The sequence below is a fragment of the Branchiostoma belcheri genome, unplaced genomic scaffold (assembly GCF_001625305.1).
Source record: "Branchiostoma belcheri isolate BF01 breed outbred unplaced genomic scaffold, Haploidv18h27 scaffold161, whole genome shotgun sequence".
In the NCBI taxonomy this organism is placed as follows: domain Eukaryota; kingdom Metazoa; phylum Chordata; class Leptocardii; order Amphioxiformes; family Branchiostomatidae; genus Branchiostoma; species Branchiostoma belcheri.
Window position 1 is genome coordinate 547,209 of NW_017803058.1, and position 23,998 is coordinate 571,206.

The 23,998-nt window shown below is 40.4% G+C and overlaps 2 protein-coding genes across 2 annotated transcripts; both read left to right on the plus strand.

Moving 5' to 3' along the window:
• The first annotated feature begins 1,300 nt into the window (after positions 1 to 1,300).
• LOC109466243 (leucine-rich repeat and guanylate kinase domain-containing protein-like) lies at positions 1,301 to 16,341 on the plus strand. The gene is made up of 19 exons (XM_019763916.1): positions 1,301 to 1,513; positions 2,057 to 2,164; positions 3,387 to 3,468; positions 3,979 to 4,079; positions 4,342 to 4,423; positions 4,935 to 5,059; positions 5,787 to 5,840; positions 6,013 to 6,102; positions 6,586 to 6,666; positions 7,151 to 7,237; positions 8,382 to 8,488; positions 9,383 to 9,502; positions 10,210 to 10,306; positions 10,913 to 11,026; positions 11,783 to 11,984; positions 12,894 to 13,040; positions 13,889 to 14,034; positions 14,468 to 14,559; positions 15,077 to 16,341. Exons 1-19 carry the CDS (start codon positions 1,301 to 1,303, stop codon positions 15,588 to 15,590), a joined length of 2,562 nt encoding a protein of 853 aa, XP_019619475.1. The 3' UTR covers positions 15,591 to 16,341.
• A 2,068-nt stretch (positions 16,342 to 18,409) lies between these two features.
• Positions 18,410 to 23,579, plus strand: LOC109466244. Its single transcript, XM_019763917.1, has 4 exons — positions 18,410 to 19,149; positions 20,284 to 20,381; positions 20,710 to 21,700; positions 22,793 to 23,579. The coding sequence occupies exons 1-4, from the start codon at positions 18,410 to 18,412 to the stop codon at positions 23,577 to 23,579; spliced, it is 2,616 nt and encodes an 871-aa protein (XP_019619476.1).
• The last annotated feature ends 419 nt before the right edge of the window (positions 23,580 to 23,998 follow it).

The following is a 23,998-nucleotide window of genomic DNA, read 5'->3' on the forward strand; positions in this document are numbered from 1 at the left end:
GTACACAGCCGATGGTACCGGTGAAATATATGGCACCTTAGGGCAACCTCGCTGTGCGTATGTGGGCAACATTTGAATAAAAAGTATTTCGAACCCTTTCGAACCCGAAGACAGAAATGATGATAAAAGTTGTTAAATGATGATGTGGGACAGAATACTAGTGACGTTACCTAGTAAGGTCATGTTGATTTGATTATATAATATGGATGACATCCTCTGGGAACCCCAGAACTGATGCGAGCGTGCTAATAAAAAAAAGTCTGGCAAAAAAGTTGCCTTCATTATGAAATCTACGTGGCCATGAATAAGCACAGAGTATGGTATGGCGAATTATTAAAAAAAAGACTCTTCATTTTCATTTCTTCCATATACATTTTCTAGCTTGGCATTTTATGACAATAGTATTGTTTTCTAGTATTTTTTTGTAATTTACGGCATGTATAATTTGCACATTTTGAAGCTGCTTTGTACGATTTTGTCATCAATGGTCGACAACGTTTTTTTTTTAAACGGATGGAAATTCATGCGCATATAATCAAATCAACAAATGACAGACAGGGAAAGTTCACAAAGGGTTCTATCTGTTCAGCTTGGAAAATAAAAGACAATACAGGAAAGAGTTTGCAATGAGTCTGTACGTTTCATATTCAGAACTGACAAGTGATCTTTTTTGTAGATCCAAGGTTCAATCGACTCTTCTCGAAATTAATGACAAGTCAATTTGGTGCTCTCCAATAAACTCATATAGCAGTTAGCAACAAAAAAAAAAGAAAGAAAGAAAGAAAGAAAAGGAAAGGAAAGAATCCAATACCGAATAACAGACGTGTAGTGTGCTGTTAATAAGACTGACCACCTGAAATATTAATACCGGTGCATGCCCAATTGATTTTTAATTTGCAACATTTCTCATTTAACAAGATGGGGGTGTAATAAAAAAGCAACTTGCATTTCACGGAAATATTGTCCTAGCCGTAAATATTTATTTATTTGTTTATTCAGTCATTTATATTTCATATACATCGTAGATATTCCGATATCCGCAATCTTCCCACATTACCCCCCGCGTAGTCCCTTTTCATATCCCACAATGCACCGCTCATTTCCAAGGGAACGGCGAAACAAGATGGCGGCCTTCGGGTCAACTTTTCACAGCTCTGTCGGATTTTCTTGAAAAACTTTGTTTATTTCGACCTGTCTCTGTACAGGGACACTTTCAAGGCGTGTAGCAGATGATATACGACGTATATCTTGTATAAAATCTCCCAGTTTTCGTGCAAGGACTAGTTTTGTGGCTGTAGTTATGGCCGACACCGACGGAATCTGGTCCCAACACGGAGGGATGGACGGTTTGCCTCCAAGCGACCCCCCGGAAATCAGTTTTGGAGCGCCGAACGTTTTCCAGGTCGGCACGTCGGACTCCCCCGCCTCCGAGCTGCCCGACAGCGCCCTGGGGTACGGGGTGCCGTACATACCGGACGACGATGACGACTCACAGGAGGAGGAAGGGCCTGAGGTGGGGTGCTACAAAAAATACAAAGATTCATTAATATAAATCGTTAAAGAGGTTCATCAGTCACGTAAGATTAACAGTCAGTACTGTAGAATATTCATCAATCAGTGACTGTTTTTGAAAGTTAAAAACGTACCTCCAAATTTTCGATGTCGACTGTACTAAGTGTCGCGAAATTTGGAGGTACGTGTTTCTACCTTTCAAAAACAGTCACTGATTGATGAATGTTCTACTATTAGACTGCTAAGATTTAATCGTAATTTCAAGGAAAAGACCGTGTTAACATATTTTTAACATGTAAAGACGGGTGTAACAGATGTCTATCTCTTCAAGGGAAGGATTTTTTGAATGTCAGAACTACTGCTTTTGATGATAAGTTGTGACCACCTGTTAATAACACAAAGTAATGTGCGATGGCAGTGTACAGGGATATTTAAAGATCAATAACATAAGTTAACATTGTGTCTGTGAATTGTCTTTTAATAGACTCAAAGTAAAATCCAAAGCAAGTAGAACTATTAAAGTACCTATTTGTTCCTTGTGTAGCTGTCACCTGATGGTATATTGGATGAGGAGACAGTGGCCCAGGGACTGTCTAACCTGGGGAAGGCTGCTGGAGGCACGTCTCAAGTCTTCCTACACCTCACACTGCCGGTAAGACTAACTTGTACTCACACTTAGACCCCGTTTACACTAAAAAAATGGATCCGGATTGACCGCCGATCCAGATCAAAAATTCATTAATCCCGATCGCCCTGCGCGTTCACACTGCTTTCTGCCGATCGGGATTGCATTGTGCATCGGACTCAGATGTGTCACGTGATGATAGAGCCCGCCATCTTGAACGCACCGGAGCCGCTGCAACTCCGCCGTAAATTTTGCCAAAGAAAGCAATTCCGAAAGTTTGTACAGCGTGGAATCTTAGCGGAAATAAAGAGAACACCTTGTTGAACATGTTTGGGTGGCCAGGGTTTGGCTCCCGTTGCGTGAAGGCCTATATCTTGCGGGTTGTAACATTCTATTCCACTGGCTTGCCATTCCACTAGAGTGTAACGTAGGGGCATGGAGGTTGGGGTAAACATGTATCTGTGTGTTTTCTTTTCATATTTCATTGGCAATGTATCCATAGCATTACACAAGGTCCTAGACCCGATCGGTTGTGCTATTTGTGGTACATCGTAACACCAGCGAACCCCGAAACCAATCCACTTTGCGTCACACTCGCGTTTACGCCCGATCCCGATCCGCCGCAAGTGTCTTGAACTACCTCCTCGAGGTGGATTACTTCTGGATCGGGATCGGTAAAAATCAATCCCGATTGGAGCGTTCACACTGCGAAAACCGATCCGGATTGACTTCATTTCCATAATTTTGATCCCGATCGGCGGCAGATCCAGATCGACAAGTTTCACTGTGAACGGGGTCTTAGTAAAGGTTAGATAGAACATACTGGATAGTGGCGTTGTGTGGCATAATGGTACCTAGGGCATTCGGCCCATCACCCATGGGTCCTGGGATTGATTCCACTTACATGCGCTGACGTTGTGCCCTTGGGAAAGGTACTTGACCTAACTTTCCTCACTTCACTCAGGTGGAAATGAGTACCTAGGTTTGGTTAGGGATATGTGGCATAACTGCAGAGTGTTTGGCTCAGAACCAAAAGGTCCAGCTAGAGTTCGAGTCCTGACATGCCACCGATCTTGTGGCCTTGGGGAAGGCACTTTACATGACTTTCCTCACTGAACTCAGGTTAAAATGAGTATTGTCCTCTGCGTTGCTGGTGGCATAAAATTAAGTAGAAAAAATTGAGTTTGCCGTCACCAAGAAAAATGTTGTGTGAAGATTTCTTGAATGTTGACGTTTTTCTGATTTTCAGGGTTACAACCTGGCAGACATCAGCCTGTTGCAGGACTATGTACATCTACAGAGACTGGAGATGCCTTACAACCAGATCACAGGTACAGAAATGTCATACATACATGTATACAGCATAAGGCCATGTTGAATTGATTACATGGATTACATCCGAGTGCGTATTAATTTTCGTCCATTTCAAAAAAGAGTTTTGGACCATTCTGTAAATCATACAAAGCAGCTGCAAAAATAATTGAAGAATGACCAAACATAGGCCGTAAGTTGAAAAAAAAAAATTGAAAACGATACATAACTATATAATGTTCTTGAATGTCAAAATCAATTCCAAAGAAAAAGAAGAAAATGTGAAGAAATGAAAACATATCAAATTCATTTTCCCATTATGAAATAAGGACTTCCAACACTTAGACTACAGAAATGGGACTTACTCCAAATTTTTGGTTGACTCCATCAACCTTGTTCATTTCTGTAGTCTAAGTGTTGGAAATTAAAGCTTAGTCTTTCTTTCATAATGACTTGTACCAACACAGATGAACTTTCATGCTAGGTCCATTTCCCCATGTTTTTATCTTTCGTCTGTGCTTATGTTACAGACCTATCAGCCCTGAGCTGTATGACACACCTCCTGTACCTGGATGTTTCTCACAATGAGCTGAGAGATCTGCTCAACTTTGAACCTCCAATAAACCTTAAGGTACGTATGCAGTGGACATTTGTGCATGATGGCTGTTGAAAGTGCTATGAAGTTCAAAGTTGGTAGTTAGGCCTAGGAAAATTATCATCAACAAACTTGTATATATGGTTGTTAAACGTGTGTGTGAGTGTGTGTACGTAGTGATTATGTATAATTGTAGATATAAACTATTTGAGACTGTTAATGGTAATCTTTCCACTAAGAAGTACATGTAGTGATATTAAGCAGAGGATAGATCAAACTTTTGTGACTTTCCCTGCAGGAGGTGGACTACTCCTACAACAAGTTGGAGACAATTCAGGACTTATCAGAACACAAAGCTCTCACCAAGCTGACCCTGGACAGTATCCTTTATACAGTTTAACATTGTATAAACATCATTCACCTTGTGTTAAAGGTGCCCAATGTAGTTTTTAGGGCCTGAAAACCAGATTTTTTATTCAAAGTCAACATTTTAGTCACTTATCTAGTATACTAAGTTCAAACAACTATCCCACTGTATATCAACATTCATGGAGCAAAAATGACAAAAACTGTGACAGAAAAAAAGTTGGGTTGGTTTTTGGGGTACCACCCAGAAAATAAAGGACTCATCTTGGGGCTTGTTTCTGCACTGTTTTAAATGCCCAAAGTATGAATTACTTTATGCATATGTCGCTAATGCAGGACAGTACAAAAAATATATGTATCAAAATCATACAGATTGCCTTTTAGTTATTTTTATTCTTAAAAGAATATTTCAGATTTGAGGCCCTTAAATTACTTTGGATGCCTTTAAGTAATGATTCTTAATCTTAAACTTTTTCTTTCCTCATTCAAAGAGAACATTTGTCCTTGACTCTTGTTTCTCCAAAGACAACAACATCACAGAGATCTCAGGTTTGTCCAACTGTCGGCAGCTCAGAGAACTCAGCATCGCCCACAACAACCTACAGAAGATCAGTGGACTGGATCATCTCAAGATCAAGTATCTCAGTCTGGTGGGTTCCTCTACTGTCATAAATGTTCATCTGTGTCAGTAGTTACCTCCATGAAAAATGGAGGTATTGTTTTTGGTGTGTCTGTCTGTGTGTTTGTGTTTCTGCACATTTGTAGTCAGCATAACTTCAGAACGCCTTTATGGATTGTGATGATATTTGGTATGTTGGTAGTTCGTAGGAAGACAAAGGCCAAGGTAAAATATGGGCCTCCTGGTGGCTGACCATGGTACTGCAGCAGAACTTCCGTTTTTTGTATCTTTTAACATGCTATGGTCTTGGACTTTTAACATGCTATGATCTTGGATTTTTGGTGACAGATAGCTTTTTCTGTCAGGAATAAGTGGTGTGAGTTTTGTCCACCTACCAGCTTGTTACATGTTGAATGAAGTTAAAACTTTGCTCCAACACAAAGAATTGTTCTCACTTAGAGCTTAGACCAGTCACTCTGGTCTTCTTCAAGTTTTCACGTGACAAGTCTCACTGGGTCAGTCAACTGAAGAAGACCAGAGTGACTGGTCAAAAGCTTTAGGTTAGAACAATTCTTTGTGTTGGAAGTTTTAACTTTAAACAAGACTTCAAAGAGTTGAAATATCAGGTTATACAGTTGAGCAATGTTTTAATTGAGTCAGAATTGTATCATTCTATGTAAGGCAGAAGTTATCATTTATGATGAGATAGATAACTTACCTGCATTGATACATATTAATTTTAATTTTGATATTTTCAGAGAGGAAACAACATCAAGAAGATAGAAAACTTAGAGACCTTAGTGTACCTTCAGGCAAGTATCCAATGACTTGTGTTAAGTTAAACTATTTAAATCTCTTTGTTTCTGAAGAGCTATTTCAATGCTGCTGGGACTTCTGCTTGGTTACATGGTTTAGATGGTTTGTGGCTAAAATGCAATCCACCCCTGGGTGTCACCAAAAATGAATTTCCCCCTCCCCTTGCAGGTGTTGAACCTGTCTGGTAATGCCATCAGCAGTATGGCAGGGCTGGAGGGACACAACTATCTGGAGTCGGTGGATTTGGACGACAACGAGGTGAATGACTCAGTCAATACTTTTCGTGTCTTAGAAAATAGATAATCTTTAATTAAGCTTTATGCCATGTTAATTTGATTAGATGGATGACATATGCGTGCACATGAATTTTAGACTTCAATGTTTCCTAACTATAAATGAACAAAATTAAGCTGAAAAATGAGCAAATATGTGCCATGAATTCCAAAAAAAATGTTGGAAAGTGATGCCAATGAATCAGTTCGAGAGGAGAAAAAGAAAATGTAAAGAAATGAAAATGAAGAGTCTGTTGCTCGCCATACTATACTCTGTGTGTTTAACCACATAGATTTCATAATGAAGGAAACTTTTACTTCTGCCAAACTTTTTTTATTCACACGGTCACGTCCGTTTTGGGGTTCCCAGAAGAGGGTGTCATCCATATAATCAAATTGCATGGCCTTACAAGGTACATAGCCAAATCAGAAAGTTTTCTGTAATATAACTTTATCTATGTTGTCACAGGTGAGCAACATTGTGGAGGTACAGTACCTGGTGGACCTGAGACTGCTCACAGACCTGAACCTGATGAGGAACCCCATACAGGTCTGTCAACCCTTTTCTTATGGCACACTAGACACCTTTCCTCTATCATTTTTACCATGATTGAGACTGTGTGATTTCTTAAAATGCCAACTGCCAAGGTCTAGGATATCTTGCAAAGAGACGTACTGGGAAAGAAAGAAAAATATGGTTTGCTCTGTTAATTCTTACTCAAACACATTCATATATATAGTCAGACAGGAGTCTAAATCCCTCCTACTATAAAATTGCAACATTATGTAACCCAACACCAGTTACCATGGTGACAGACATCAACAAATCAGGTCATTGGCCGGGTCAAAGGTTAGTGTTTGGAACAGAAGAAAAAGAAGAAGAGGAAATGAAGCAAAAACAATATTTTTTCCTTCGGTAAACATAATCATTTTCCATATGATACCTATACTGGTAGACCAGGGTTCTAGCGAGCTCGAAATGTTTTGTCTGTCAGGCCAGGTTCATAGATTGATGCTGTTGTTTCTCTACCCAGGGTCTACCCGACTACCGGCTGTCCATCCTGTTCAAGTTACAGCAGCTGTCCACCCTGGACAGGAAGAGAGCAGAAGTGGAGGAGAAGGTCAGGAAAAAATTATGCTCAGAACCATCAATTAACAGTGTCAAATACAATTTAGATATGCCACAATTAAGTAGAAAATAATGCATTTAAAGCCACACCATTTTGACTTGTTGGTACTCAGATTTTTTGGAAAAATATGAAGTGACAGGGCAAAAAAGAATAGAACTAGAAAGGCCAATATTTGCTTTGGAGCAAATACAGCGATGGGTTCACCACATTTTACGACATGGCAGGGAAAGAATGAGAAACACAAGGGAAAACAATGATTTACATTGATATAACTATAATATGAAGTAACATACGACTAAAACAACAGTTGGATAGCTATTCCCTACTTTATTGGTTAGAATGCTCTGTGCAGGTGGAAATGCTCTGTGCAGGTGTTAATCAAGTTAAATCCCAACAGCCAATCAGCAAGAAGAATAGAGGAAAGCTGCATGCCTATTGGTTGATGCCCTGCATTCCATTGTGATGACTCATACCCAAACGTGGTAAACATGACACACTAACACAGTAATACATTTGCTATAACACAGCCAAAAAACTCAAATAAAACCATTCTAAAAGCCTGTATCACAAAAATTTAAAAAACGCCTAAGGGTATTTGCCCACTGTACCTCCATACCAAATTTCAGGACCTTAGGCCCTAAAATGAAGAAGCTGAATCCATTTAAAAAATGGCAGGAGAAGAAGGAGGAGGAGGAGGAGGAGGAGAAGAAGAAACACCAGAAAAAGCAATATGGTTTCACCACACCCACTTCGTGGTGTGGTGAACCCATAAAAAAAAGACCTAGAGATCCACTGATAGCCCCAATAGCCTCAAAAGCTGCGATAGGTGCCATGAAGTCAACATACTAGGCTAGTTTGAACCTTTTTATCAAACCAATACATAGATGGATGGATAGATAGGAAAACAGTACCAACTAGGAAGGTAAGAAGCTTTCTTCAACTGGTTGGATCAAAATATGTGAGCATTTTGAAGTTGATTCAAAACCTGGATCCTTTTTTTTTTTGCAAATCAGAAAAAAATCAAGCGGGCAAATTCGAGAACCAACAATTAATTAAATTGGTGTGGAGACTGTGGACTAAAGAAATCTTGTAAAAATCCTACTGGTGATAATAAAAAAAATTTGTGTATTTTCAGGTCCAGGCCATCAATATGTTTAACCCTCCTCAGGAGGTCATAGCTGCCCAGGACCACATCAGGAATATGGTGTACAGTTTCCTCACAGCCAGCAGGGTCTACGACAGGTTAGACTTTTCAAACAAAAGCTCTTCTGTGTTGGTAAAATCCATAGTTGCAGAGTTTAAACTTTGTTTAAAAAACAAGAAGGAACTTACTTCACATTGTACAGCACAGGCGCTATACATGTAGATGCATTCCCAAACGTAATATACAATTTATTTACAATATCTACACGGTTACAGGGAACTGTATCTATAGCAGCGACACTTATGCTGGGCAATGTGAACCAGTCAGAATTGCCCTGAGGAAGGTGACAGACAGTCACCGAAACGTCAGCTGAATAAAACACTTGGTTGCATGTGTAAAAAATAGACTCTTTATTCAGCTTTGATTCCAGTAACATGGCTCTGTCCTTGGTGCTGAAAAAGAAATTACTAACTTACTTTACAGCTAAGTCAATATTGCATGCAATTTGAGTGTCTGGGCTGAATAAAACACTTGGTTGTGTAAAAAGAGTCTCTTTATTCAGCTTTGATTCCAGTTTACAAACTGTAACATGGCTCTGTCCTTGGTGCTGAAAAAGAAATTACTAACTTTGACTTCACAGCTAAGTCAATATTGCACACAGTTTCAGTGTCTGGGCTATATGAAACACTTGGTTGTGTAAAAAAAGAGTCTCTTTATTCAGCTTTGATTCCAGTTTACAAACTCTAACATGGCTCTGTCCTTGGTGCTGAAAAAGTAATTACTGACTGACTTCACAGCTAAGTCAATATTGCACACAATTGCAGTGTCTGGGCTAAATGAAACACTTGTTGTGTAAAATAGTCTGTTTATTCATCTTTGATCCAGTTTGCAAACTGTAACATGGCTCTGTCCTTGGTGCTGAAAAAGTAATCACTGACTTCATGGCTAAGTTAATATTGCACACAATTTAAGTGTCTATTTTTTTTCCACAGCACACTGCCTAGTATTGAGACCCCATACCCCATGTTAGTACTTACTGGTCCCCAGGGATCAGGGAAGAGGGAGTTGGCTCAGCGACTGGTGCAGGACTTCCCAGACTATTTTGGATATGGGTAAGTACATGTACCCAGTAGTGGGTGCGTATGGCATAATGGCAGGGTATTCGGCTCAGAACCAAGAGATCCTGCCATGTCACTGATCTTGTGTCCTTGGGAAAGCCAATATAAGTGACTTTCTTCACTTCACTCAGGTGGAAATTAGTACCTAGTTTTGGTTAGGGACTTGCCTTGGATAGGACGTTGAATGGAGTCTTGTATTAAGCTGTTATTGTTGTATGGGGGGTATAATTCCGACCAATACAGTGAACCGATGATGATGACACGTAATGTAATCACAGTTTTTTCGCAGAACTTTTATGTTTGCAGTTTCTGTGGTCACTTCTGTACCACAAACATATCAAATTGAATATAATTGCCAACTTTCTTTTTCCTGCATCTGCCACCACTGCAAATGTATAGTTCTGTGAACATGTCCATTTTTCTCAAACTGTGAACTTTTGATACTGCGAAGTTGTATAAATTTTTTTCTTTCATGCCTTATCTACATTTATGTCCCAATTTCGTTAACAGTCCTTTTTTTTTTAATTTCTTAAAAAGTCAACAGAGGAAAACAACATAAAAGGTGGAACGATCCAACATAGAACATGTATACAACATAGGTCAAACCATAACAACATAATAGTACACGGTCTCTTGTCTTACGCAATGCCCGCTATACAGGATCTGTAACACTTGTTGTGAATTGTTTTCCCTTTTGGCAGAATTTCTCACACCACACGTCCACCAAAGACTGGAGAGGAGGACAACAAAGACTACCACTTTGTCTCCATGGACAGGTTTGAAAACCTGATCAGACAGGTAAACATACAACAAACCTCACATACAAAATCTACCTGTATTTCATCCTTTATTTATCCTGTTTTTACTGATTGTTGTCAGTATAGGGCTTGGAAATACTTAACGTTATCACTGTTGTACTGGTATCTAACAATGGTTATCACTATAGGGCTTGAAATACTATTCTCTGCAAAGCTGCACTGGCTCAGGTAACATTGAAAGTTATCTGCACCTGACAAATGTTACCTGCACCTCAAAATTTCAGACGTATGGATCAAACTAAAAAGTGTTCAGAAACCATTGTCGATGAAGGTTAGACATCCAGGTAATGAGATACACAAAAAATTGTTACTTGTATTCAGTTGCTTGAGTAACAATTCTTTGTGCATTGTCATTATTGTATATGTTATAGTTCATAGGTGGTAATAGTCAATGTAGCAAATAAAAATCTGCATTAACCTACATGTATAAATCCTGTACAGGCTATGTGCAGGTAGACATCAGAAATTTTACCTGCACTAACCTGCATATGCATGTGGTATTTCAAGCCCTGCACTACTTAAAATGAAGTTGGTGACATTTTTGAGGATATGCTGATCCTAAAGTTGTTGTTTTCCCTGTGTGCAGGGTAAGTTTATCCAGACATGTCAGTATGCAGGCCACCTGTATGGACTAACCATGGATGCAGTGGAGGCTGTGGCTAAGGAGGGACTGGCCTGTGTGGTACACATGGAACTGGAGGTGAGTTGTCTGGAATTCACTCCATGGATATGTTTGGACATTGTACTTTTTTACATGTGTATATTGACTTGTATAGAGGGCAAGCCTCAAGAGGGGTTTTATTCACTTGACTATTGGTTACAAGTGTTTTTTTTAATCTTCTAAGCTACATGAATAGTAAGTATTAGATACTGTAATCACAATTTTTCATGGTATATTTATTTATATTCGTGACTTTTGCGGTCACTTCTGTACTGTGAACTTATCATTACCATGAACAAATAATTTGCGGCTTTTTGCTGCACCTGCCACCATATAGTTCTGCAAACTTTTGTCCATTTTTTTCAGACCACTAACTTTTGGTACCACAAACATAAAGGGATTTACAGTATTGATGATAGAGTTTGAACTGAAGATACTCCAATGTTTCCAGTAGTTTTTTTCCAAATCAATGACACATAAATGCATACATAGCCAAACAATGCAAGCAGGTTCAAATCAACTGGCAAACCTGGAACTCTGGTCTTGAAGTTAAAACAAGAACAAAATACATGTATACTCTATATAATGAGAATTAAACTGTGTTCCAACTCAAAAAAAGAATTTTACTCACTGGAATTTTCAATCAAATTTGTTGGTCTTCCACAACTTTCTGACCACAGTGCTATAGATGGTGAATAAAATTTTTTGAGTTGGAGAACATTTTAATTTTCATTATATAATTTACCAACTCACATGAACTTTCATGAGAGTAAAATATACATTATTTGTACTCAGGGTGTGATGACTCTGAAGAACACGTACTTTGAGCCAAGGTACGTGCTGATCATCCCGGCTACCAGACAGTACCTGTCAGAACGTCTCAGCTCCAGGGAGGGGATACATCAGGACGAGGTGGCCTACAACATCACACGCTGGAACACCTACGTCGACACCAACCAGACATGCCCGGGATTCTTTGACATGGCCATCGACAGTGGTAAGACTCTCTTTTGAGACTCTCTTTGCACAACCAGTCTTTTATTCAGCCAACATTTCAGTGACCGTCTGTCATCTTCCTCAGGGCTGACTGGTTCACATTGCACTGCAGCACAGGTGTCACTGTAATAGATACATTCCCAAACGTACAATATATACAATCTACACATATGCATGGTTACAGGGAACTGTATCTACATTGCAGTCCCAAATGTACAGAAGTACAGAAGTTGGATATATACATTATTGTGGTCAGTTATTAAACAAAAGCAGTTACAGAGAACAGATTTCACAATACGGTTCCAAACATGCGGTCTGAAAATGTTGTGTCAAATATCTTTGAAAGGCTTTGTATACATATTAGTGATTCTTCAGGAAGTTGTACATGTATTAAAATTATGAAGCTCCCCTACTTTGCCCTTAAAGGCATTGGACTTGCTCTTAAAGGCATCCAATGCAATTCCTGGATGTTACAACAAAAAATATTCTGGATGAAGATGTCTGATACTGACACGTACGGCCATTTTGTAGCACATTTTTGTCCTCATTTCATACTTGAAGAATTTGAAATAGCCCCAAAACAAGCTACATGATGTGTCTCTTTATCTTTTGGGTACCACCCATAAATAGCTAGAACCAGCATGTACAAAACAAGCAACTTCATTTTCCATCAGTGACATCGCATTTTTGCTTCACAGATATCATAGTATGTTCAGGATAAGGTTGATTCAGCTAACTACATTAAAAGAATGACCAGAAAATTGACTTTAAAAATCCAGTTTTGCCGTCCTGAAATTGCACTGGATGTCTTTATATACTCATTGCTATCTGTACATGGAACAGACAATTTTCAAAGTCTGTATGTGTTATCAATGTTTCTGACAAAATCTTCTATTGAATTTTGTTTTAGATGATCTTGGACAGGCCTACACCAACCTGAGGAAGTTAGTTATGGACTACCTGGGCATCAGTGATGCTGCGTCATCAGAGACGTCCACCATTGACGGGGACTCCAGGTCCCAGAGTGCTACAGAAGTCAAGGATGGAACTATGACTGGTGAGGGTGTTGTTCTTTTCTTAAAGAAAACAGCCAAGAACTACATGTAGAAAGCTAACATTTGCAAGGCAAATGCATAATGTCTACCTTTGCATATGGTCTGCTCTGTTAATTCTTACTCAAGCACATTGAAATACGTGTCAGACATTTGTACTCTAAATGTGGATCCTAATAAAGTCAAGTCAGGAGTCTAAATCCCTCCTGCTATAAAATTGCAGCATGATGTAACCCAACAATAGTTACCATGGTAACAGACACAACATTGCTCCAGGTAATTGAGGTCACTGCAGTTGGAATCTGAGCAAAAACACTTCGGTAAACATAAAATAGTTTTATCCCAAAGATTACTTGCAAATAGACCAGTTTACCTTTTACGAATAGCATAAACTACTTACCTCACAGGGGGACATTTTGAATAGAACGTTATGTTCTAGAACACGGAAGTTGAACGTGGCTTTTGCTTGCAGTGTTCCCCCTGGCAGATCACTGCGATGGTCTCAGATACCAGAATCGGGTATCTGGTGAGATTGAGTGTAAAGAAACGGGGGACAGCATTCCTTCATTGAAGTATCAATTAGGAACTTTCAGAGTTACGTCAGAAAATCTGCAAGCAATAGCAATGTTCAACTTCCGGACCTAGAACAGCGTCTATTCGAAATGTTCCCCCATAATTTAAGCAATTCATGCAGATGCGTAAAAAGTAAACTGGTCTATTGATTTACAGGCCTTCAATTTCTAAATACATAGATCTTTTTCCTCATTTTAAAGTTGATTGTTGAATGTTACACCCTGATCTTATGCTTAACAGTTAACTGTAATGGCTTTATATTATTAATTTATCTTTATAGGTGTGACATCTACCAACTCAGCCACCAGGGCTACCAAGTGGAGTAAGCCTACAGGCTCCATCAGTATGGACATGGAGATGGGAGGGGGGGCGGCACGCACGTATTCCGGACAACTCCGCAAGATGGAACCCAAGAAAACACCTGTGGTATGTGTGCAATCATTGTTCATATTATCAGAACTATGTTTATGTTTATGTTTATTAGGAACATCCGTTAGTAAAACAACATTTGCTTACTAGTCTTCCACACTAACTTACTTACTTACTTACTATTTACGCCACACCAATGTTTCTTGGATTTGCCCGCTACATTTTTTTATGATTTCCAAGAAAAAAGTTTTTTCGGCTTCTGGTTCACATTTTGGCCCCATCAGAAAATCCTTGTCTTCCTAGTGGTTACTATTTTTCCATCTGTCAATGCTGTTGTTTGATTAAAATTTGAAAATTCATTGTTTATAAACCACCCTGATATGTTGAGTTCATGGCTTCTATCATAGCATTTAGGACTATAGTATGCCTACTAGTAGGCATAATGCAATGTAAGAGAGTTGACAAAAATGCGATTGTTGGTCCCCTACAGGAGGAGGCATCTTATGCTCGCAGGTCAGCTGCAGCCAAAGCTGCCATCATCACAGGAATCGTGCCCAACCCTTACCAACAGCTCATGCAGAGGTACTAGTACTCCACCACTCTACCTACGTATAGTTTTACATGTATTTGGGTTAAATAGAAAAAAGAAACACCTACATTTTAAAATGAATTTAGAGGCACTTCAATAGCAAAGTATCAGTGCCATTATTCCACAGTCTGAAGGTAACGCTGTCATATATGTTCAACATGCAAAATTGCATGTTCAGAATACAAAATGTATTTTTTACATACAAATCTTGAAAATCACATGCAAATTACATCTGAATTTGCTCCCCTCATCACTTCTATGGTATGCTGTGACAAAAGGTTACTGCCATAGTGTTAGTGTAAAATTAATGAGTATCCTATTAGTAAGTGGATTTGGTATACGATGTTGTGTGATGCATGTAGTATCTAAAGCTTTCTCCACCTTGAAGTACAGTTGAGGTACAGTTTAGGTAGACTGGAATGGTTTAGACTGAATCTGAAGTATGTCATCTAAATAGACATGACTAAAATGAGGGTGAATTCTGATCTTTAAAATTTACCTTGTTCTCAGACCACCTGGTACTGCACCAAGTAACACCCTGGACCAGGATGGCCTCGGCGACCACGACCAGCCCCGCCCGGCAACTGCCCCCATCGATGCCAGCACGTCCTTCCTGTCCATGCAGGCCAACACCAGCCGAGCGCAGCAGGGCAGCGTCGACTCCAGCTCCGACGAATCAGAGGAGAGTGCCAGTCTGTCGGATTTGTCCTCAGCAAGGCAGTTTTCCGCCGCGGGATCATCAGATACGTCCGAACAAGGGGAGGGGGGGTACGCTGAAAGGGTAGAAGGCTTGGACTTGGCCGCACTGGAAAACGCCTTATCTGATCAGGGGTCGTTGACCTCACCCCCTGCGGCCCCGCGACCCGGGTCAGCGGGGTCGGGTCAAATGTCGCTGCCCGGGTCAAGGCCAGGGTCGGCTCAGGATCCGGTGACCTCCAGGCCAGGGTCAAATCTGAAGCCTGTTCTGCCACCTATACCCTCTCACAGAGGGGCAGAACAGGACAAAAGTCTGCCAGATTTCTAGTCCGTTTTGTACATAATAAAGTCAGTAATTTCACCTTTCAATGAGAAGAGTCTGTTTTCATGTACATACCGCTAGTTACCTTTCAAAATCAACTTACGTTTCGTACTTCTCTTCACTTTTAGGCATCTGTAAGCTAGTACGTATACTCACTCCACATTTGCAGTAGCATAATTTTACGGCCTGAGAAAAATGGACATGTTCGCGGAACTATATGCAGAAGAAAACAGTCAGCGAATTGTTTGCGGTAATGATAAATTTGTGTTAGAGGCGTGACCGAAAATATCACAAATATAAAAGTACTGTGAAAATAAAGTGGATTGGCTATAGTCTTTGAATTTCTCATATCTACGTAATTGTATTGTATTTTAAGTACATACTACATGTACCATAGCTGAAACCACAGCTTGATATTGATCAATTGGTTTCAGTAAGCTAACTTCGCACTTTTGAAGATACTGTACACACTTTCATAATGGTTTTGATCTGATCTGCACAACAGACAAATCAATAGACTTGTATGTCTCAGATTACGATGAATTCAACAATATATTCACTATTGGTTTCAACAGAGCACTCAGTTGCAGATTGTGTTGAATGAATTATCTTTACTTTAAGTTACTTGTAGCTTCTTCACATGGTATTGTCTGTGGTACAGGTAAAATTGAAAAGATGTAAATAGTAGTAATTTGTAAAACATCCAAATATTTTCATCTACAGTTTTCTGTCATGTGTTTTCCACTCAAGGACCTTCTCTAAAAATGTTTGTGTATTGATGATGGTGTTTGGGAAAGAAAAATAAAAACTATTCTATTTTAACAACTTGTCTTGTAATTTATTTGTTTAACTAATTTGTTTACTCCAATCTTTACAATATTAAGATTTAAACAAGGGAAATCGTAGATTTCAAACCTCCGGGTTTTCTTGTGTTCTATTGGTTTAGGTTATTTGTTTGTGTGTAGTATGAAAGTTATGTGCGTAATATGTTTGTATGTGTTTGATGGCTACTGACGGTTGGTTCGGTATGGACTGTTGATTAACGTGTCTCACAGTCTGACAGCCTGCACCGTCACCCGCGCCATTACCCCCGCCGTCATCCCGCGCCGTCATTGCTGCGCCGTCACCCAAAATTTTTATCGGAACCAGACACCCCTCTGTTTGACCCCTTTTGAATGCTAAGACCCAAAACTGCAACCGCCCCATTCCTTAACAACATGGTAATTACCATTTTCAGCATGGCGGGGGTGTCCGGAGCACTTAAAAACCTTTTATTTCGACGCCCATAAACACATATGCAATTAAACAAAAACGTTCTGCATCATCTGCAGCCCAATAGCAATGCGTATACCGAACCACAGACAAATCCGTCCAGCCGATCGCGAGGAACAGCTGCTGACAGAAATGTTTCGAACCATAGTAAAACCTCCTCTCGGAAGGATATCTCCTTCCCCGGAGGTAACTAGAGTTCCACAATCTCATGCCTTCGCCAAAAAATATTACCCCGGTAGCGTCCTCTGGTGGTTACAAGCAACATTAAAGTGTATCGCAGTAGTTGCAGTGACCAAAGGTGTAAACATGTGAGGTAATGATTGACCTTTGTTCTCAGCTGTATTTACTCAAAGTCATAAGACTGACTTCTGTCTTCAACTTATGACGCCATAGAGACACATAAGTCAAAGAGAAAGCCCACAACAGATGATCGGACATCCAGGTGAGATTTAGACACATGGCTTACACATCCAGACGAACTTTAGACAAATCTGAGGCATCTAAATGAGATTTAGACACCCTGGAGAGATTTAAAACAAGTTTCAGATATCTAAATGAGGTAATGAAACAAGTCTCAGACATCCAGAGGAGATTTAGACAAGTCAAAATAAGATTTATAAACACGTCTCAATCATCCAGACGAGATTTAGACAAGTCTCAGGTATCCATGATAGATTTAGAGAAGTCCAAAAGTTTTTTCTTTTAAATCCGATCTGCTCAAAGTGAGTTATTTGCCAGGTCATACAAGTTTGGAGTTTGGAACAGTCTGTTTTATGGGGAGGGGTATTACTGAAATCTGATTTATCTGCCCCAGAGCAAATGCGGTCTTTCTAGTTATATTTCGAGGCATGTTTTCATGTACATATACAATGTACATGTCTCATTAAAAATCCAAAAGCAACATTATGAGTACCATAAATCAGGACCTGTATTTGCCCACTCTACCTCCATGCCACATTTCAGGTCATTTGGCCCCAAAATCAAGAAATTGAATCAATTTAAAGAACTAAGGACAGGAGATGAAGAAGGAGAAGAAATATAAGTAAAACAACACATTTCAACAATGCCATAAAATATAAATATGACCTTGTGTTTCCTTCTGCACACATTGCTTGGGATCACGATGTCAAAACGTACATGTACAATACAAGAGATATTTATGTAGTCAAATGGACGTCACAATGTTGACGTTTTCTGTGTCGTAGAATGACAATTTTACTGTTGGTGTGAACATGTACCCTCTCATAAAATGACCTTTCCTTTATTGCTGGTACATAAAATATCTAGACTGGTGTAACAAGCTTAATATAATATATATATATAGCCATGAAAACAAATTGTTCTTCTTTCCTCTCTTTTAAGGTTAACCTGTCTAAATAGGCTGGGAGTAGCGACCCGCCAGCACGAGCCAGTGAGCGAGATTGTGTACACACTGATCCATGCAATGAAAACAGTAGCCTGACTGAACCTCACTTTTTGCCGGCTCCCTAGTAGTCCGCCACCTCTTGGGTACCCCCTGGAGCTTGGGTTTCACAGGCTATGAAAACAGCAATATGTCAGAAATTAATACGCCTAGCCTGGCAAACCAGCTGCAAGACTTGGAATTATTTCTCAAAAGTCAAAAAGGCCAGGAAGTCGGTTATGGGCGGGCACTGAAAGAAGCTATTGCCGGCAAGAATCACATAGTTGAGGTAGAAATTCTGAAAAGTCTTGGAGACCTGCATCTCCAGAAGGGCAAACTCAGTAAAGCTTCGGTAGAGTTTGACAAGGCTGCTGCCCTGTATGCTGCTGCTCTACAGCGCGACACAGATCCAGATATGGGACAAACGCTTGAACATCGAATCGACTACCTATCAAAACTCTCCACACACCTGCTGCAGGGGTACTCTCCACAGTATCATTGGCTGTCACCAGACTACTGGGGAACCGCTGACAGAAATGTGCTGAGGGTGGCAGAGCTATTTGACCAGTGGGAGAGAAGTGGCAGAATGTCACCACGCTCTGCTGAAGACAAACTCACCGAAATGTTAGTAACAGCAATTGAGAAAAGCGATGTGCACTTAGAGCTTGAAGTTCTCAAGTCTCTTGGTGATATATACCTTGAGAAAGGCAAGAACACCTCTGATGCATCCCAGTTCTCCAAAGCAACTGCTATGTTCAACAAAGCCTTCATAGGATGTGTAGGGCCTCACGCAGAACAGACATTGCGTCATCGCATCAGCTACACAGAGAAGATCAGAGGAGAGAGAATGGTAGGGTTGGATCGGAAAGGATTTTACGGTCAAATCGATTGGTTGTAACAGTGTAACTGTGTCTCTACCCACACATTAATGGACTGTGCCAGAGCTTTGTAATTTACTCTATAATGAAGACAAGCCATCCATTACCCTTACGAGTTAATATATTTGTCTTAAAATATGTAAGTTGTGCTGTACCCCTCATAACGCTTCGCAAATACAATGTACTTGGGATAATGTGAAATGCAAAGGATTAACGTGGCATGCAATGGATAATACAAATATGATACATGTACATGTAGGATGGAAGGCTGAAATGTTTATCTGTTTGTGTGTGTTTATCTAAATCATATAGCAATCATTGCAAAGACGGAGGAAACGAAGATCAACCGTGGGACACCAATGTCGTACCATCACAGGAACGGACGGGATTCAAAGACACAACATATCAAGGTGGGAAAAGCTTAATAGGTGCCTCTAAATTAATTCTCTTTATTCTCCTTAATAGAATAATCAAGATCAAGATGACTGTTACTATCTTCATCTGTACCACAGATATAGTGGGGTCGTGTGGCATAGCGGTAGCTTCTTCGGCCCGGAACCAGGAGATCCCGGGTTCGAACCCCACCTTGCATAATTTGTCACCACCGATCTTGTGCACTTGAGAAGGGCACTTAACACGACTCACTTCACTTAGGTGTAAATGAGTACATGAGTAAATGAGCGACGTCCCTCAGATAGGACCCGTTAAATGGAGGTCCCGTGTTTGGGACAGCCATACCCTACGCATGTTTAAGTGCGAGTGTGTGTGTGTGTGAGTGGTTCAAACCTTACAGTCCTATGACCGCACCTGGGGTCGTATTGAGGTGACCTGAGTTAGCGCCAAATGGCAGCCGCTCCAGACCCTTGCGATTAAGCCCCAATAATTGTAAGCTCCTCACAATTCAGCCCTTGGCTGCGAAGAGAGAGTAGGAGGAATAAATATTTTTTTAGTGTACCTGGAAGTATTGAAAAAGAAGGGATCATGGACAGATGAGCACCTGATCATATTGACGTTATGGATAAGTTTTTGGTATTATGTGACGTTATTCAATGGTGTCTTCGTAAGCTTCATTGATCAATCATTATGTATCATTCCGTCAAGTAGTAATTAGAACTGATTTCTGTTCTAGTCAATCTACTCAATACAGTCACCACCTTCAAAACGGCGAATCGTCGTTTATTTGCAATGACCTGGACTCAGCAGAAAAACACTTTGCAGCTGCTCTCAAAGTGGTTCATGTCAGAGGTAAGTGAATTATTTAAACTTTGTTAAAAACTAGCAGGAAGCACAATTCAATTAGTCCATACCTATAGACATATAATCATTTATCTCTAATTAATAAGCCTAAAAATACACTGTAAAATTCCTCTTCGAAATGAACACGCTGGTTGGTATCTTTTAAGAGTGGTCTGATCGTATTTAGTGGAGTCATGTGGCGTAACGACAGAGAGTTAATAAAAATAAGTTTAAAAAACTTCAGTGTGCCGTGACGCCATGTCTTGTAATAAAATGTTGGAATAGAGAAATTATTTAGTAGATGCGCTAGATCAGAACACCCTTTACTTCAAATCAGATCCCACAGCCCAGCAGTACCAGAGAGAGGTGGAGCCCCTGTGCAAGTTAGGGGAAGTCTACAGTAAGCGAGGTCGACAGACAGGGGACGGTGGAGACTTTGTCAAAGCAGCAGCACTCTACAATGCAGCAATAGCCAGGTCAAATGGTGAAGTCCTTAATCTAAAAGCAGTTATTAAGAAAGTAGAGACGTCTTTTCTCAGCTGTACATTAGGTGTACATTGTATTGTAAGCCAAGATGACACAGTAAAACACAGGAGACAACTGAAGGAGATGCGGGACCAGATCAAGCTGGAGATGGAAACCATTGACCAGCAGCTGGATCCCTATGTACATGATGAGGACGACCCACGTGTAAAAGAGATAGAGACAAAACGAGTTCAGGCTGTTAGGCAGCTGTTTGAAGATATTGCACAACAGAGGAAGGAGTTCATCAGTCTGCTTATAGAGGAGTGTATTGGTTTAATGGGTCCTCCTCCCTGTAAGTATGCCCTGATAGGTTTGGGTTCACAGGCCACAGGACTGGTAACTCCGTACTCAGATCTGGAGTTTGCCATCTTGGTAGAAGACGAAAGTGAGGAATATCTCATGTATTTCCGTAATCTTACCCACTATCTGCACCTGAAGGTAGTCAACCTGGGAGAAACCATCCTCCCAGCACTGGGGATAAAATCTCTCAATGATTTCTACTCAGACGACCCACTTGACAGTTGGTACTATGACTCTGTAACACCACGTGGGTTTGCATTTGATGGAGCCATGCCAAAGGCAAGCAAGACCCCACTTGGTAGGCAGGGAACTAGGGGCCATCTACCAAGTGAACTCATCCGCACCCCACAGAACATGGTTCTGGTACTTCAAAAAGATGCCCAACTGTACTTGAAAGAAGGGTATCACCTTGCCACTATCTTAAGAAACCCATCTCTGATAGTGGGAGACATAGATTTGATTGACATGTACATGGCCATCACGTTTGAGATTTTACTAGCGGATAAGGGCAAGATGGCACAGCAACTGGCAGAGGAAATACGGAAGGAAAATAAGGAGAGGTACAGGGATGCGGTAACAATCACAGCAAGGTTGATGGATGTCAAGAAAGACATCTATCGTTTCCCGTCCTTAGCAGTGGATTGCTTGGCACTATCTTCAGGCATCATACCTACCAGCGTCTGGGAGACAATAGAAGAAATGAAAAATCAACATGTGATCAGTCCCAACAATGCACACCACCTGACAGCATTAATTAGCATCTCAGCAGAACTAAGGCTTAGAACCTACATGAAAAAAGGTGGACAGGAGGAAAACCTGTCAGCCCTGGCCTCAATTGAAACAGAACTGCATGGACAAGAATCATCAATGCAGTCCAAAAGTACCGGTAAGGCACTAAAACTAAAAGCCGGACTAAAGACAGTTTTCCATTTACCAAATGAAAAACAGCTTTTGAGGTACTACTATTCGGCAATTCCACTGAAAGAAAATTTTGAAGAATTGTCTGGAAAGAAGGCAGGGCAGTTTTCCTTCCTTGAATTTTATGATAATTCACCAAAAGTTAAAGGAATTATGTATTCTAAACTATGTAAATATAGGATGGCCATTGGCTACTATTACGAGGCACTAAAGGGAGCTGTTCATACAGAAAGTGAGGAAATGCTTTTATTTGACCGTCTTGCATACGCTTTGTACAGTGTTGGAGATTATCAAATGGCGATAAGTTACCACGAACAGATACTACAGAGGTACAGAAATATCTATGGTCAAGATACATTCCATCCTGACATTGTCAGCGCTCTTAACAATCTAGGTGGATCCTGTAGTAGTCTTGGTGATTACAGGAAAGCAATTGGTTACTTTCAAGAGGCAATAGACATGTACAGGTTAATATATGGTCAGGGTACAGCACACGAGGACATTGCATCATTACTCAACAACATAGGGTATTGCTGGTACTCTGTTGGAGATAACCAGAGAGCAATCAGATACTATGAAGAGGCACTACAGAAAAATCGGAGAATCTATGGCCAATACACACCTCATCCACACGTTGCGACTTCACTCGACAACCTCGGACAAGTCTGTTGTGACTTGGGTAATTATAGGAAATCACTCAGCTACAGGGAACAGGCACTGCAAATGTACAGGGGTATCTATGGTCAGAGTGCTGCGCATCCTGACATTTCCACTTTACTCAACAACCTTGGAGCAGTCTGGCACTACCTGGGTGATTACAAAAAGGCAGCTAGCTACCATGAACAGGCGCTACAAATGGGCACGATTATCTATGGTGAGAATGCTGACCATCTTTGCATTGCCACCTCGCTCAACGATCTTGGAATGGACTGGCACTATCTGGGCGACAGTAGAAAAGCTATTACCTATCACAAACGGGCCCTTCTAATGCGAAGAAACATCTATGGTCATAATAAAGAACACTCGGACATTGCTATGTCCCTTAACAACTTGGGAATGGTCTTGCATGATTTGGGTGATTACAGAAAAGCAATCAGTTACCACGAACAGGCACTTAAAATGTACAGGAGTATCTATGGTACACCGCACCCCAACATTGCCTCCTCACTCAACAACCTGGGAAGCTCCTGGAACCGTGTAGGTCATTACAGAAAATCAAAAAGCTATCATAAACAGGCATTGCAGATGTACAGGAATATCTTCGGACAAAGTACAGTGCACCCTAACATTGCCATGAGCCTCAACAACCTAGCTTCGGTTTGTTACTCTCAAGGTGACTGTGGGAGAGCACTACGTATCTGTCAAGAAGCTTTGGTCATGGCAAAGCAGATTGGCGAAAGTCACCCGTTAACCAAAACAATTCAGAGGAATCTCACCGTAATTAATGCAGCATTTTGTATATAACACAGCTCCCTACATTCAAACATAGCTATTCTAACTTCCTGTCTGCATCCTTCTAAATTCCTGGTTTCGTTTTTAGATCTATTGAATATATCTTGTTAAACGATACATTTTACACTCCTGTTCTGTACATTTGGAACCACATTGTGGAATCTGTTTTCTGTTCAATGTAACTGCTTTTGTTTAACGACTGGCCACAATGTATATACCCAACTTCTGTATGTTTGGGACCGCATTGTAGATACGTGTAGACATGTGTAGATATGTAAATATTGTATGTTTAGGAATGCATCTATACCAGTCAGAATTGCCCTGAGGAATATGACAGACTGTCATTGAAATGTTGGCTGAATAAAAGACTTGGTTGTGTAAAAAGAGTCTGTTTACTTAATGACTTACCAACCTGATGAAACTATTCACAG